The 13,966-nt window shown below is 51.0% G+C and overlaps 2 protein-coding genes and 2 non-coding genes across 6 annotated transcripts in view; all 4 read right to left on the reverse strand.

Moving 5' to 3' along the window:
• Positions 1-5,017, reverse strand: part of frmd5b (FERM domain containing 5b) — a 24,313-nt gene extending 19,296 nt beyond the window's left edge. The window contains exon 1 of the mRNA XM_029144493.3: positions 4,286-5,017. Coding sequence (XP_029000326.1) covers positions 4,286-4,387 — 102 coding nt within the window. The 5' untranslated portion in view covers positions 4,388-5,017. The remainder of the gene's footprint in view (positions 1-4,285) is intronic.
• A 770-nt stretch (positions 5,018-5,787) lies between these two features.
• The window catches only part of lrp4 (low density lipoprotein receptor-related protein 4), a 29,057-nt gene continuing 20,878 nt past the window's right edge, over positions 5,788-13,966 (reverse strand). The window contains exons 23-37 of one of the 3 annotated variants that reach the window (XM_029144488.3): positions 13,830-13,966; positions 13,444-13,747; positions 13,148-13,366; positions 12,933-13,067; positions 12,746-12,854; positions 12,288-12,432; positions 11,987-12,100; positions 11,732-11,843; positions 11,570-11,628; positions 11,308-11,395; positions 11,075-11,216; positions 7,108-10,250; positions 6,932-7,005; positions 6,367-6,494; positions 5,788-5,979 (exon numbers count right to left, since the gene is read on the reverse strand). The exon at positions 13,830-13,966 is cut by the window's right edge and continues 89 nt beyond it. In XM_029144488.3, coding sequence (XP_029000321.1) covers positions 9,912-10,250; positions 11,075-11,216; positions 11,308-11,395; positions 11,570-11,628; positions 11,732-11,843; positions 11,987-12,100; positions 12,288-12,432; positions 12,746-12,854; positions 12,933-13,067; positions 13,148-13,366; positions 13,444-13,747; positions 13,830-13,966 — 1,903 coding nt within the window. In that variant the 3' untranslated portion in view covers positions 5,788-5,979; positions 6,367-6,494; positions 6,932-7,005; positions 7,108-9,911. Of the gene's footprint in view, positions 5,980-6,366; positions 6,495-6,931; positions 7,006-7,107; positions 10,251-10,841; positions 10,903-11,074; positions 11,217-11,307; positions 11,396-11,569; positions 11,629-11,731; positions 11,844-11,986; positions 12,101-12,287; positions 12,481-12,745; positions 12,855-12,932; positions 13,068-13,147; positions 13,367-13,443; positions 13,748-13,829 lie in introns of those variants that run through there. The other 2 variants (XM_055507523.1, XM_029144489.2) reach the window with 2 other exon arrangements.
• Positions 6,124-6,233, reverse strand: LOC114852840 (small nucleolar RNA SNORD67). Its single transcript, XR_003785461.1, has one exon. It is a non-coding gene; the product is annotated as a small nucleolar RNA SNORD67 (small nucleolar RNA).
• Positions 6,757-6,870, reverse strand: LOC114852839 (small nucleolar RNA SNORD67). Its single transcript, XR_003785460.1, has one exon. It is a non-coding gene; the product is annotated as a small nucleolar RNA SNORD67 (small nucleolar RNA).

Raw genomic sequence — 13,966 nt, forward strand, 5'->3', positions numbered from 1 at the left:
ACACGAGTCTGAAGGGAAGTCGGCATAAACAGAAAGACAGAGCGTCCCATGGTAAAACGATGACATCAGCCTCAACAACGAACTAAAAACACAGGGGCTGCTCCCACGTTGGCTCTGGCTTCAATAGAACCTTCCTGAATTCATCAGCGGCTGTGCAGCATCCGCCTCACAGGATCAATGCTGCTCCATCATTCCATCTCCCCTTTAATTCACGATATTCATCTTTAGTACATGGTCGGAATATTAATTTAGCCCACGCTACGCGCCCCAGAACTGCCTGAGCCGCCGGCGTCTAACTTGTAGATAATGAGCTGAATACAGGTTATTATTCTGAATCAGACTTTTGTAAATTTAGCTTAATTGCAAAAATTTCATACGCTTGTTTTACTTACAGCACCTTGTGTTACAGCTGGATTTAATAACTCAGACGGTGAGTGGTGATCAGCTGCTACGGCTCCACAACACACACACACCAGCCCTTTAATGACACCGTGATCATGAGATGAGCCACAGTCTGATCAAGAGCAAAGTGAATCTGACCGTAGGAGTTTATCAACTTCATCAGCTTATTTTACACCTGGACCGTCCCCTCAAACATATTCCTGATCTGAACTCATCGTCTCCTCGTTTTCCCACACGCCTGCTTCACGTCTGTATGTGAACGAGGCAAAGTAAAAAGCACCAGACCAGTTTAGATCTAGACAGAGGCTGACAGACCCCGGTCTCAGCATCATCCTGGACGGAGGCTTCTGGATGAGAGTGTCCAGGTTCAGGCTCAGCTTCAGGCTCAGGCTCAGGTTCAGGTTCAGGCTCAGCTTCAGGCTCAGGCTCAGGTTCAGGTTCAGGTTCAGGTTCAGGCTCAGCTTCAGGCTCAGGTTCAGGCTCAGCTTCAGGCTCAGGCTCAGGCTCAGGTTCAGGTTCAGGTTCAGGTTCAGGCTCAGCTTCAGGCTCATGCTCAGGTTCAGGCTCAGCTTCAGTCTCAGTCTCAGTCTCAGGTTCAGGTTCAGGTTCAGGTTCAGGTTCATGCTCATGCTCAGCTTCAGGCTCAGTCTCAGGCTCAGGTTCAGGTTAATGCTCAGCTTCAGGTTCAGGCTCAGGCTCAGGCTCAGCTTCAGGCTCAGGCTCAGGTTCAGGTTCAGGTTCAGGCTCAGCTTCAGGCTCAGGTTCAGGCTCAGCTTCAGGCTCAGGCTCAGGTTCAGGTTCAGGCTCAGCTTCAGGCTCAGGTTCAGGCTCAGCTTCAGGCTCAGGCTCAGGTTCAGGTTCAGGCTCAGGCTCAGGTTCAGGTTCAGGCTCAGCTTCAGGCTCAGGTTCAGGCTCAGCTTCAGGCTCAGGCTCAGGCTCAGGTTCAGGTTCAGATTCAGGCTCAGCTTCAGGCTCAGGTTCAGGCTCAGCTTCAGGCTCAGGCTCAGGCTCAGGTTCAGGTTCAGCTTCAGGCTCAGGTTCAGGCTCAGCTTCAGGCTCAGGCTCAGGCTCAGGTTCAGGTTCAGGCTCAGGCTCAGGCTCAGGTTCAGGTTCAGGTTCAGGCTCAGCTTCAGGCTCAGGCTCAGGCTCAGGCTCAGGCTCAGGCTCAGGCTCAGGCTCCAGGCTTAATGCTCAGGCTCAGGCTCAGGCTCAGGCTCAGGTTCAGGTTAATGCTCAGCTTCAGGTTCAGGCTCATGCTCAGCTTCAGGCTCAGGCTCAGGTTCAGGTTCAGGCTCAGCTTCAGGCTCAGGCTCAGGTTCAGGTTCATGCTCAGCTTCAGGTTCAGGGCGATGCTGTTCACATGGAGCCTCCTTCCTCTGCGTGTCGGCTCAGCAGCAGCAGTCGAGGTGGAGGCTAATGGAGCTAAATGTGGAGAGTGAGCGATGTGAAGCCCCACGAGGGCCTTTTATTGTGGGACGCATCCCCACAGTGTCTCTTCCAGCGATGCCATGTTCTCCTCCTGCTCTACTCGACCAAACGTCATCTGGGCAGAAAACCTGCTTTTATCGTTTGCTTTGTGAAACCGTAATTAATGTAGCGCTCATACATTCTGTTGCCAGTAAATAAATAAACGATGCTGCTGCTGTAAACAACAGACCATTGATTAAACCGATGATGCTATTTATGTTTCCATTTAGACCAGTTTCACTTCATCAAGCGCCCCATGGTGTAAAATAACAGCACATTTCATTATTTCCCATGGTGGAAATAATGCCAGCAGCGAGTCTGCGCCAAGAGCAGCACTGGATGAGCTGGAAGGCACCGCGTCCCCGCCACTGCCTCCATCCGCTGCCTCACCCGTTGCCTCCATCCGCTGCCTCACCCGTTGCCTCATCCGTTGCCTCCATCCGTTGCCTCCATCCGCTGCCTCTGCCTCCATCCGCTGCCTCACCCGTTGCCTCCAACCGCTGCCTCACCCGTTGCCTCCATCCGCTGCCTCAGCCTCCATCCGCTGCCTCACCCGTTGCCTCCATCCGCTGCCTCACCCGTTGCCTCCATCCGTTGCCTCCATCCGCTGCCTCATCCGTTGCCTCCATCCGCTGCCTCAGCCTCCATCCGCTGCCTCACCCGTTGCCTCCATCCGCTGCCTCAGCCGTTGCCTCCATCCGTTGCCTCCATCCGCTGCCTCACCCGTTGCCTCCAACCGCTGCCTCACCTGTTGCCTCCATCCGCTGCCTCACCCGTTGCCTCCATCCGCTGCCTCCATCTGCTGCCTCACCCGTTGCCTCCATCCGTTGCCTCCATCCGCTGCCTCACCCGTTGCCTCATCCGTTGCCTCCATCCGCTGCCTCACCCGTTGCCTCATCCGCTGCCTCCATCCGCTGCCTCACCCGTTGCCTCCATCCGCTGCCTCACCCGTTGCCTCCATCCGCTGCCTCCATCTGCTGCCTCACCCGTTGCCTCCATCCGTTGCCTCCATCCGCTGCCTCACCCGTTGCCTCATCCGCTGCCTCACCCGTTGCCTCCATCCGCTGCCTCAGCCTCCATCCGCTGCCTCACCCGTTGCCTCCATCCGCTGCCTCAGCCGTTGCCTCCATCCGTTGCCTCCATCCGCTGCCTCACCCGTTGCCTCCAACCGCTGCCTCACCTGTTGCCTCCATCCGCTGCCTCACCCGTTGCCTCCATCCGCTGCCTCCATCTGCTGCCTCACCCGTTGCCTCCATCCGTTGCCTCCATCCGCTGCCTCACCCGTTGCCTCATCCGTTGCCTCCATCCGCTGCCTCACCCGTTGCCTCATCCGCTGCCTCCATCCGCTGCCTCACCCGTTGCCTCCATCCGCTGCCTCACCCGTTGCCTCCATCCGCTGCCTCCATCTGCTGCCTCACCCGTTGCCTCCATCCGTTGCCTCCATCCGCTGCCTCACCCGTTGCCTCATCCGCTGCCTCACCCGTTGCCTCCATCCGCTGCCTCCATCCGCTGCCTCACCCGTTGCCTCCATCCGCTGCCTCAGCCTCCATGCGCTGACGGCTGAGCACCGCGAGGCTGCACTGAGGCTCACACTGCTTCGGTTCACACACACACACACACACACACACACAGTTACAGGTTGCACAGAGGTTCGGCCAAGGAGCGGCGGTGCCGACCCATTGGACTTGGTGAAACGGGACTGGGCCCTTCGGGGCTGCAGCTGCTTCCATCCGTCAGGATGGAATCAACAGTGAAGTCAAAGCACGCCTCATCTCCGTTTACTGACCCAGCGTCTCTGCAATAACGGCTTTATAACAATGGATTTCTATAGCAATCAACGCGGAAAATCAGCTGGAACCAGCGTGAGCGCTGCTGAGTGACTAATGGGCAGAATGAGCATAACTGACTAGAAGCAGCTGTAAACAGGCCTGCGGTGATTCCACCTCACTCGTTCAGCTGCAGCCTGAGAAGTGACCACGAAGCAGAATCACTGAAACATGAACGACTGAAACGGACAGGAACAGCTCCGTTAAAGCAAAGCGTTCGTTCAGCGCCGCTGCTGCCGCTGGACGGGACCAAACACAACGCGTCCCGTCCAGTGGCCAGTGAGCGCCCACCGGACCGCCCGCTCCAGCTGGACTCTGCGCCGGGAACTCATCCAGAACCAAATCAGTTCCAAATCGGCTCAACCGCGACGTCTCGACGGACGCGCTCACCGTGCTGGAAACGCGTTAGTGCGAATTGACCATTCTTAAAAGCTGCTACGCAATGCGCGCTCCTCGTCACCACACCGGCTCCACACGGACAACTGGACCCGCGGCAGCGGACGTGTGGCACGAGCCGGACCTGCAGCACAGGACGCTGCTCGCGCGGACGCTGCTCGCGCAGACGCGTCGCACGCGCTGGCCCCACTGACCTGGACGGTGCAGGTGTACTCCGAGTCGTCCAGCAGCCTCACGGTGCAGTTGCATTCCCGGTCCAGACTCCTGACGCTGCTGCTCATCAGGCGGCTCAGCATCTTCTCGATCGTCTGCGTTCGGGACCGGAGACGCGTGCGCGCAGCACACACACAAGTTTATCCGTGTCTGCGGCGTTAACTACGTCCCTGTGACTGGGTCCGGCGGCAGGTCAGCGGCGGCGGCGGCAGCGCGCGGCGGCGGCGGGGCATCGTCTCATCCGGCAGGAACGCGCTTCGCGGCGGAGGCGCCGCGCGGTGACCGCTGCTGCTCCCGCTGCTCCGTTCTACCGGAGCCGGTATAAGTAGCAGCCGCTCTCGACACACCCTCTCCCCCGTCTGCTCTCCGTTGCCATGCCGCTGCCGCTGCCGCGGGGCGGGCCGACGCTTGAACGGCGCGTCCGCGAGCCAACGGAGCCGAGACGAGCCTGCACCCGCAGCGAGCGGACGACGGGGCCCAAATTCCGATAGGCTGCGTGACGTCGTGACTACGTCCACATGGTGCGGAATAACAACACGGCGGGGCCTGCGGCTGCACAACTCGTAAAACAGACGCACGCGCGTCGTCTGCTGCTGAACTCCATAATTAACTAAAAACGGTAGAACTCATCACGGCGACAACGGGCTCAACGCAGACTCGAATGCACGTGAATGGCGGGAATCAAAAAGCCCGTTTACTAATCCGTCCTCGGGGTTTTACGCGCCTCACCACGTCAACGTCAAACCTCAGCCAATCACGAACCAGTGTTGCTTTTATCACGTTGACCATTTGTGTACGTTCTTACAAGCTACATTTTTAAGAGGCCTTGAACGCACCAACAGACTGCAGTCATTCATCTGATGGATTTCCCCCAATGAAAACTTGGACTCTGTTCACGCAAAAGTAACTGGCTCTATGCAGATTATGATTTCTAACGCACTTACAAAAGCTTCGCAGGCTAAAAAGCGCAGTGCCATCAAACGTGTTCTGTTCTAATTGATGACGCAACAAAAAGCGCTGATGTTGGAAAAAAGTGCTTTGTTCGACTGTCTCCCCCTGGCGGAGTTTCAGGGTAACACAGGGAAGAAGAAAACACCTCGGCGTTAGACTCGTCCTAAATCTTTTTGGCTCCTTACGAACATTGACGTCATAAAGCATTTTAAGTTACCATTTAAAGTAAAAGGTAGGACAGATGTTTGCAAAATCTACCACTTTCTAAATAAAAACAGCAAAACAGTGTTTCATGTGGAGTAGGTCCAGCGTGAATGACAAAAAGGCAGCATTTTACAAGTCCATAAGATTCACCTTATTTCCAACTAGTCTAATAGGGACTGACACCTAAAGCAGGAATAGTCTACAGAGGGGAAAAAGGGCCTCCTGCTAAAACCTGTCAGAGACCCTCAGGTTTTGGTAAATGGCAAGTTAAATAATGCACTTAAGCAGTAAAGCTCTCATTCTGAATGAAAATGGGACAATACAAGCGTATGAGTTAGAGTTTAATTGTGGCAGAGGTTTGTAATGTTCACTCATCGGTTCATATGGTTTCACACAATCTTGTTAAATCTTCCAAATCAGCTCCTGAGTTTCCACAATTACAAATTCACTGAACAGCACTGGCAAAACATGAAGGGTCCACCTGCTGTGCTCTGTTGGAGAGCATGTCCTGAAGATTACCCTGCAGGAACAGAAGAAAAAAAGTGGACAGAGGACGTTTAAAATGTTGAATTAATGACCAACTTCAAGTACTGCAGCTTGACCAAGTTTTATGTAGGGCATTAGGAATCATGTGCTGCTTTCAGCCCCCAGGCTACACACAGGATGACTCAGATGGCCCCTGTGCACAATGGGTGTCACCACAGGCAGTCAGGACAGGTCAACTGTGCCACTGCATCAGCAACCTGTCTAGTAGTGCAACTCATCACAGTCACCCCAGTGGCCTTCGGACTACCAAAAACAAGGACTTTACTTCACAATGAGGCCATTTTATTCTTTAATCCTAGTTGACACGCTGCTGTCTAACCTCAATAAACAAAAAAGTGAAATTATTTATTTATCTACTTACCGATCAGAGCGCATTCCAGGCCCCAAGGAATCAAAGAAGTGGACTTTAGGCCAGTAACCTGTGGCTTCCTATGGAATGACAGCATGCATTCACTTCATGGCACTTGAACATTAAAGACTTCCTGGATCCTAGAGAAAGTAAATGACAGAACATTGCATTGTGAACAAATATTCTGATATTCGTGACAAACCTACATTAGCAGTTATTTGAAGAGACAATTGCCTTATTTACATAACAGAAAGCTAGAACTTCAATGAAATTTAGATTTCAACAACACAGATCTGTAGAAATGTGCCATAGATCATAAAAGTTAAAAAGGAAACAGCAGACAGGTGCCCGTGTAGTAGATTCTGCCTTAACCCTCGGTGACCAAGGTAATTGGGGAGAAGGGTGGAGTCAGATGGCCCCTGTGCACATGGTGTGTCCGCAGCATGGATCGGATTGGGGCGATGATGCCACTGCATCAAACATCCCAAGTGATCAGTGCAACTCATCACTCTCACGCCCTTCTTTCCGTCACGCTAACATGCAGGTCGGGTTCTGGCAGTTTTGTATGTCGGCTCACCTTGTGCGGAGCTTTGCTATAGACGTCCTCTGGGATTAATGGAGTTTTTTGAATATCTGAATCATCTGCCATTGCTGTAAATAAGTTTAAGATCGCAAGAGCGTGAGAAACGGCACACAACGGAACAGACAAAAACAAAAAAATGCACAAAACGTTGTTAATATCGATGACCTTACCTTAGCGGCAGCTAAAGCCAACGGCCTGTATAGAGTTAGCCCTAGCATGTCTGTTAGCTGCCAGTTCCAATAGCACATTAGCTACAGTTTGATAGAACTTGATCTGTTCTTCCTGCATCAAATCGAAAAATCCGCATACAACAAATTTTAAACCTAATCAAACTTAACTATATTTTTCGTCGTAGTGGAACTTCTTTGGTCCGTCCCGCTTGTATCGTCCTCCGGAACTAGCTTGTTTCTTCTTCTCTTTTTGAACAAGCGTGTCGAGAAACCCCCTTCATTGATTGGCTGAGACTCTCAGACGTTTTAGGCGATCATTGGACAGTTAAAGTCATGTGCCTAAAATCCCGGATGTTCTTTCGTGGCGAAAAGTTTGAGAATATAAAATCGTCTTCCTTTGTAATCCTCTTTACATCGCCTTAGTTTTTAGTTAATTAGTCTCATTTAACCTCGTATTAGTCGAAGATTACCAATCTTTAAAATATTTGTAGACAGTGTTACCTGCACTTAAAAGTTTCACTTATGTTCTTGTGTGTCGTCGTCTTCTGCTCAAAGTTTTTAAAAATTGTTGTTCCTGCTTTGAAGCATTGGTCTATGGAGCAGCGTGTGAACAGATCAGTAACACAAGAATTTCATTGAAATGCAAATGTAATTCTATATTAAAAGATAGCAAAGGGGTAATTCACTATATCACACAACACAGCTTGTTAGTACTGCCATGGAAATACATATACAGTCTTTTCATATTTACACATCAAGTGACAACCAAACAGAAATCATAAATACCTCTTTTTGTTAACTTTACAACAGCTATATGCAACCAGTATGTCATAAGATAAAAGAGCACTATTAAATAACTGGCATCCTCCCTATCATTTACAAAGCATGAAAACACAGTGGTTAAAATAATCCAGCAAAACAAAATGACAAAAAATTGTTCATCTCCAGTGAGTAAAATTAATACAAGTTCAAAAATGTTCATGATATCCCTTTGTACAAAAGTCTATACAACTTTAATGCAATATCTTCAACAGAAATGTTTGCTTATACCCATGTGATCAAATCTGTACAGTTGTAGCATTCCTGCAGCAAAGTTGGAGGGACTGTGAGCCGGGTGACTGGTTACTGTCGCGCTGTGATGCTCTGTAGGTCTTCACCACAGTAATGTAGCTGCCAAGACCCTCTTTCATTGGCCTCAGTGCTTTGTCTAGCAGCAAATCAGCGAGTTGCTGAGCTTGTAGCAGATACTTCAAAATACACGGTTCTATGTAACTTAACAGGAATATTTGTCAATATAACAATATAGTATTGCCTTGTACCATAATGGTACTCTAAAGTTAAAGCGATGCATAATATCTGTACCTGTAATAAATTCATTTTCAGTATGTTGTCAGTGATATACTTCTGAACTATAGCCCTCAGACATGCACAGTGTTCCTCAGTGATCCATTTGTTACCTGTGAAAGGTACTGGACCTATAAATGAACAAATTTAGAGGAGATGCATAAAACACAAACTCCAAGATGAACAAATGTTCAGCTTCACCCCCAGTAGAGTTTTGGCCACACCTCTGAAACCTAGTAGCGAATATGAAGGTGGGACCTTCCCGGAATAAAATACTGGGACTGGAAACCACATTAAAATTGTATTTAACCAAATGTAAAAGTGAAGAGCTGTAAGAATGAATAAGAAGGTTACAGGTAAAATGTTGGTGGAGCATGTGGATGAACGTTGAGGATGAGGGAACCCTGGTGACAATTGAGTCACCTCACACTTCACAAGAAACGTGTTTTTTTGTATTACAAATTAACTACAAGACCAAAAATCAATTTAAATTGTAGAAGTAAGTGCTGCTGTAGAATTTCTTTTCAACACGTATATCCAACACTGGAAGAAATAAAACCAGAACTATCTGCAAGGCTGGATAGCAGTGATGGTAAAAAGCATACTGTGACGTAACATCTGAGAAAAATAAATATCCACCTGAAGGAGGAAAGTGAGACAAATGTTTGGCACTTAGGCCGTTACTTCATCACGGCATTCTTCTGCTATGCCCACGGATCAGCAAAGGTTGAATTACTACCACACACACACACACACACACACACACACACACACACACACACACACACACACACACACACACACACACACACACACACACACACACACACACACACACACACACACACACACACGGCTCCTTTCAGGGTACTTTAGCTCAGGATGAATGGACTTCTGCAACCACGGTGACGGTCAGAAAAAATAGAAGAATTCCGAAGCATGTCTCCCACGACTGAGGGCAAGTCAGAGTCAAACCAAACTAAGGATCCATAATAAAGATACATATCTAATGAACTGTAAATGCAGAAAGACGCATGGAGCCTCGGTGAAGCCCCACCCTTTGGCACTGTCATAAATACAACTCTTGTATCCCCCAGTTCTGCAGCTTTCTCTGAAGGTCAGCGAACCCACTGAACCAGTACAAAATGTTCATAAATAGGGTACATAGAGACATGAGGGGCATCAGAGCAAGCGTCGCGGTGAGATCGTCCGAAGAGGCTTCACAGAGCAGCGCTGGCACGTGACAGTCTGCGTGTTTCCATAGCGCCAGTGTCTCTCTGATTCCAGCATGCTCATAGTTGTGTTGTCTAAAAGCTGTAGCACTGAGGACTGTACTGCATGTGTGTGTGGGACGGAGCCGTCGTAACCAGGTTCATACATTTAGTACCGTACACTTACATGGGTTTGTACCTATTGATCCTTGTGTGTTTGTGCGTGTTAGGTTACGGAGGCTGAGCTCGTCACACTTCGCTCTCGGTGGAGGGCTTTCGCATGGAGGCCCATCCTGTGTCGGGCAGGCTGTGCTGGGCGTGGCGCTGGGGGCTGATGGCTGACGGAGTCAGGGTGGTTATGGAGGAGCATTCGGACGCCTCCTCCTGCAGGAGCTGCTCCGTCTCGCCGTCGTCTAAGGAAGCACTGCTGGCCTGCAGGGACACAGTGTCTGTACGCATGCAGGTGTGCAGGCCGCCTCGGGACGGCTTGATCTGTTTCAGGTCGTCCCAGTAAAGCTCCTCGTTGGACAGAAGACAGACACCCTCCACAATTCGGATCTTCTCCTTGTAGCCTCCGTCCACACCACCCTGGTCAACAGGACGATTATTAGTTTAGTCTTTATTGCACGAGGAGTTCAAAAGAAGCCATGAAGCCATTTCATGAAGAAATGTTCTTCACTTCACATGCAAAGCTCTGTCTGTCGCCATCACTGGCTGAGCAAAGATCATCAAAAGAGATAATCCAGAGATAATCAGTCATCAACACTCAAACCAAATGTTAACATCAAACAAAACCCATGCACAGGCTGCTTCCTCTGGGTTACGCTGCATTTTCTGCTGCAGAAACAAAGCTACAAGTTTATAGACACCACAAAAAGCCTGGTTGTCAATCTGCGTAATCTGCAGAGTAGGATCATTTGCAGGGACGTGCAGGATTCATGTGAAATGTAGTCATGACCTGTCAAGTCTGCACATGTTAATATCACCTATGTAAAGTATGTAGCACCTGTAATAAAACCTACTGTAAAATATGTACCTGTAGAGATCTGTTCTATTGATGTAACAGTTTTACAAAAACCAAGCAAGAAAAGCGTTTGGACAAAGGTGAAAGCTGCAAAGGACACGTCAGAGCAAACACAACCAGAAAGGACAGGACTCCTCCATGCTGTGCACCACTACCTCTCCACGGGACAGCGGCTCAAAAGATAAAAGGGGAGAGGGAGTTGTATGGATGAGAGAGCTGCAGCGAGGGAGACAGAGGAGGAGTGAATGAGAGCAGGGCTGTGGAACCAGCTGGTGCTGCCTGACAATAGCTCAACACAGGCAGTGAAGTCACTCGTCTCTTACATTTCATGGAATATCATGAATTCACCTTGAATCCATCCAGACATACAGAAGTGGGTGTTCAGTACCTCTTTCTTATATCGAAGCTGGTTGTAGATCGGAGGCTTCTGCGACGCCTCAATCTTGACCTCCTGCGTGGATGTCCTGTACGAGGGGTTGCTGTAGGTCAGGTTGCTCACGCCTGGATCAGCAAACTTTGACTTCTTATGTCTGTGGATCAAAATCAGGATAATACATAGCACATCTGAGTATTTACTGTCCTGTGAATGTCGGCAAATGGAATAATGAAACAAAGACTGACCTGTAAATGATGAAAGCAGCAATGAGGATGAGAATAGCCAGGATGGTCAGGACCCCCCCAATCACATAGCTGACATGGAGACCTTCACCTGTAACAACGATAAGATCCAGATGATGTTACGTTTAATCCTGTGACATTAGGAGAGAGCTACAGGTCCCACGGAAATGAACCATCAGCACGGTTACACCCAGGTAACCAGGTTAAAACAGGGATGTGTACATGCAGCCGCATGGCTAGGAGTGACTTTGTATGCTTTACTGACCATGAGGAGCCTTCACAACGTTGGAACAGCCTTCGACGTTTGGGTTCTTGTCAGTGCAGCTGTAAAAAAAATAAAGGAGGAAAACACTGCGTACGTCAGAGAAGCCCCAAAGCCTTTTGAAGCATCCAGCTTCAAATGCTCTTTAAATGGGCTGAGACATACTTGACCAGTAAGGTTCCCCTGTCTGGGCCGTCTGTGGGGACCCTGGGGAGCTTGTTGGGTGCCAGAGTGCTGCCGGGTCCTTTGGGTGGAGACGTGGGGATATAACCTGAAACTGATGAAGGCACACATCAGACCCGAGCTGCTTTGGTTCCTGTTTTTAGCTTTTCTTTATCATCATCATCACTTCTTCATTCGTTCTGCCTGAACTGTTCTATCAGACACACAGTTCGACACAGACGAGCGGCGCTCACTCACTGGTGGAGCAGGGTCGAGCGTCTGGCTCGTCGGGGCAGGCGCACACAAAGCTGTTAGTCTTAGCGAAGCAGAGATGAGTGCAGGCGCCGTTGTTCGCCCCACACAGGTTGGTCCCTAAAGGAGGAAAAGCAGCAATGACAAGGAAGCGCTCAAGTGAGTTTAATGTATAAAACATATATTAATGATACTAGTATTAAATATGTAGAGCATCGCTGGGCTCATCTGACTTCCATTTCATTCATTGAATGATCACCAGACAGAAAGCCTGGATTCCTCCCCCGACCGCTGGAGGCATTCCTACCTGTCTGTCTGTGAGGTGAGACCACTATTATGTCCATGAGACCCTCCACGTTTGCCAGCACGGTTTCCTTGTTACGGCCGGTGTGTTTGTCCACCCGCTGGATGGACTTAGTCTGCCAGTCCGTCCAGTAAATCCAGCGGTCTTGCTGCGAGAGTCGGGAGAAAGGAGTTAGAGGGGAGGACACCGGCTTCAACTGGGGATACGTGAGAGAAGAAGAGAGGAAAAACACAGACAAGGAGCAGGGGCGCAGGAGGAAGAAAGGGAGGAGAGGGGAGGAGAGGAGAGAGGAGGAAGAAAAATGAGGATCAGAGTGGAAGAGAAGCAGAAGAAATGGTTCAGTTGAATGGATTTGGAGAGATGACTGGTGAGAACCACACGGTGAGCCGATGAGGGAACAGGAGCAGGGGAGTGGAAGAGGCAGCCCAGTGGCCGGCGATAGAGCGAGGGGTGACGGTTACCTGAGTGAGGGCGAAAGGGTGCGACACCGGGCTGACGAGGACCTGGCGCAGTTTCCCATTTAAGTCGGAACTCTCAATCCTGTCCAGGTGGGCGTCCACCCAGAAGATCCTGCAGGAACCAGCCACAACATGAACCCTGAGCTCCAGCTGCTGAAGCGCTGCGCACACATGTGCTCCGCTCGCTCACCTCCTCGTGTCGTAGTCCAGCGTGAGCCCGTTGGGCCAGCCCAGGTCGGTGTTGATCAGCACCTTTCGCTCGGAGCCGTCCAGGTGGGAGCGCTCGATCTTTGCGATGTGCCCCCAGTCGGTCCAGAAGAGGAACCTGCAGGGACGGAGCTACGGTGGTGAGACAGCCCCGGACACGGACGACAGCCAGAAGCCGCGCGGCGCGTGCTGCGTTACCCTTTGCTCGGAAACACTGCGATGGCCCGAGGTTCATCCAAGCTGTTGTTGACCAGAACTTTGCGGCTCGTTCCATCCAGACGGGCCACCTCGATGGTGTTGCGCCCCGTGTCGGTCCAGTACATGTTTCTGGCCACCCAGTCCACAGCCAGCCCGTCCGTGGTCTTCAGGCCCTGGCTGATCACCGTCTCCATGCCGCTGCCATCCAGGTTCACACGCCTGAGGAGAGGTGCAGCACACGGGTGCTTAATATTATGCGCCTCTGAGCGTTTGGCTGCAGACCGCGCTGTTCGTACCGTATGACGTCCAGCGTGACGTCCGTGTAGTACAGTTTGCCCTCCACGCTGTCGTAGTCCAGGGAGATGACGTTGTGCAGCTCGGGGACGGCGATGTGCATGTCTGTGTGGTCGTTGGTGTCCAGGGAAATTCTGCGCACGCTGATGCGGTTGGAGAAGAGCAGGTACGTCTCTGGAGAGTCGTCGCATGACCTGCCGTCTCCCTTGAGCACGATGCCGGTGGGGCAGGCGCAGGACGTGCCGTTGGGCCGAGGCAGACACAGGTGGGTGCAACCGCCGTTCCTCCTGCTGCACTTATTAAACCCTGAGGAGCCCGGAGACGCAGGACTGAGCCAACACTGAGCGAGCTGACCCCTGGACCCCACAGTTCCCACAATTCAACTCACCCAGTGGCCTCTCTCTGTCCACCGCCTGGATGTCCATCAGGCCCGGCAGGTTGGCCCGCACCGTGATGGCATTGGCGCCCGTGTTCTTGTCGGCTCGCTGGATGCTGCGGCTCTGCCAGTCGGTCCAGTAGATGTGG

Source organism: Betta splendens, chromosome 3 (assembly GCF_900634795.4).
Source record: "Betta splendens chromosome 3, fBetSpl5.4, whole genome shotgun sequence".
Classification (NCBI taxonomy): domain Eukaryota; kingdom Metazoa; phylum Chordata; class Actinopteri; order Anabantiformes; family Osphronemidae; genus Betta; species Betta splendens.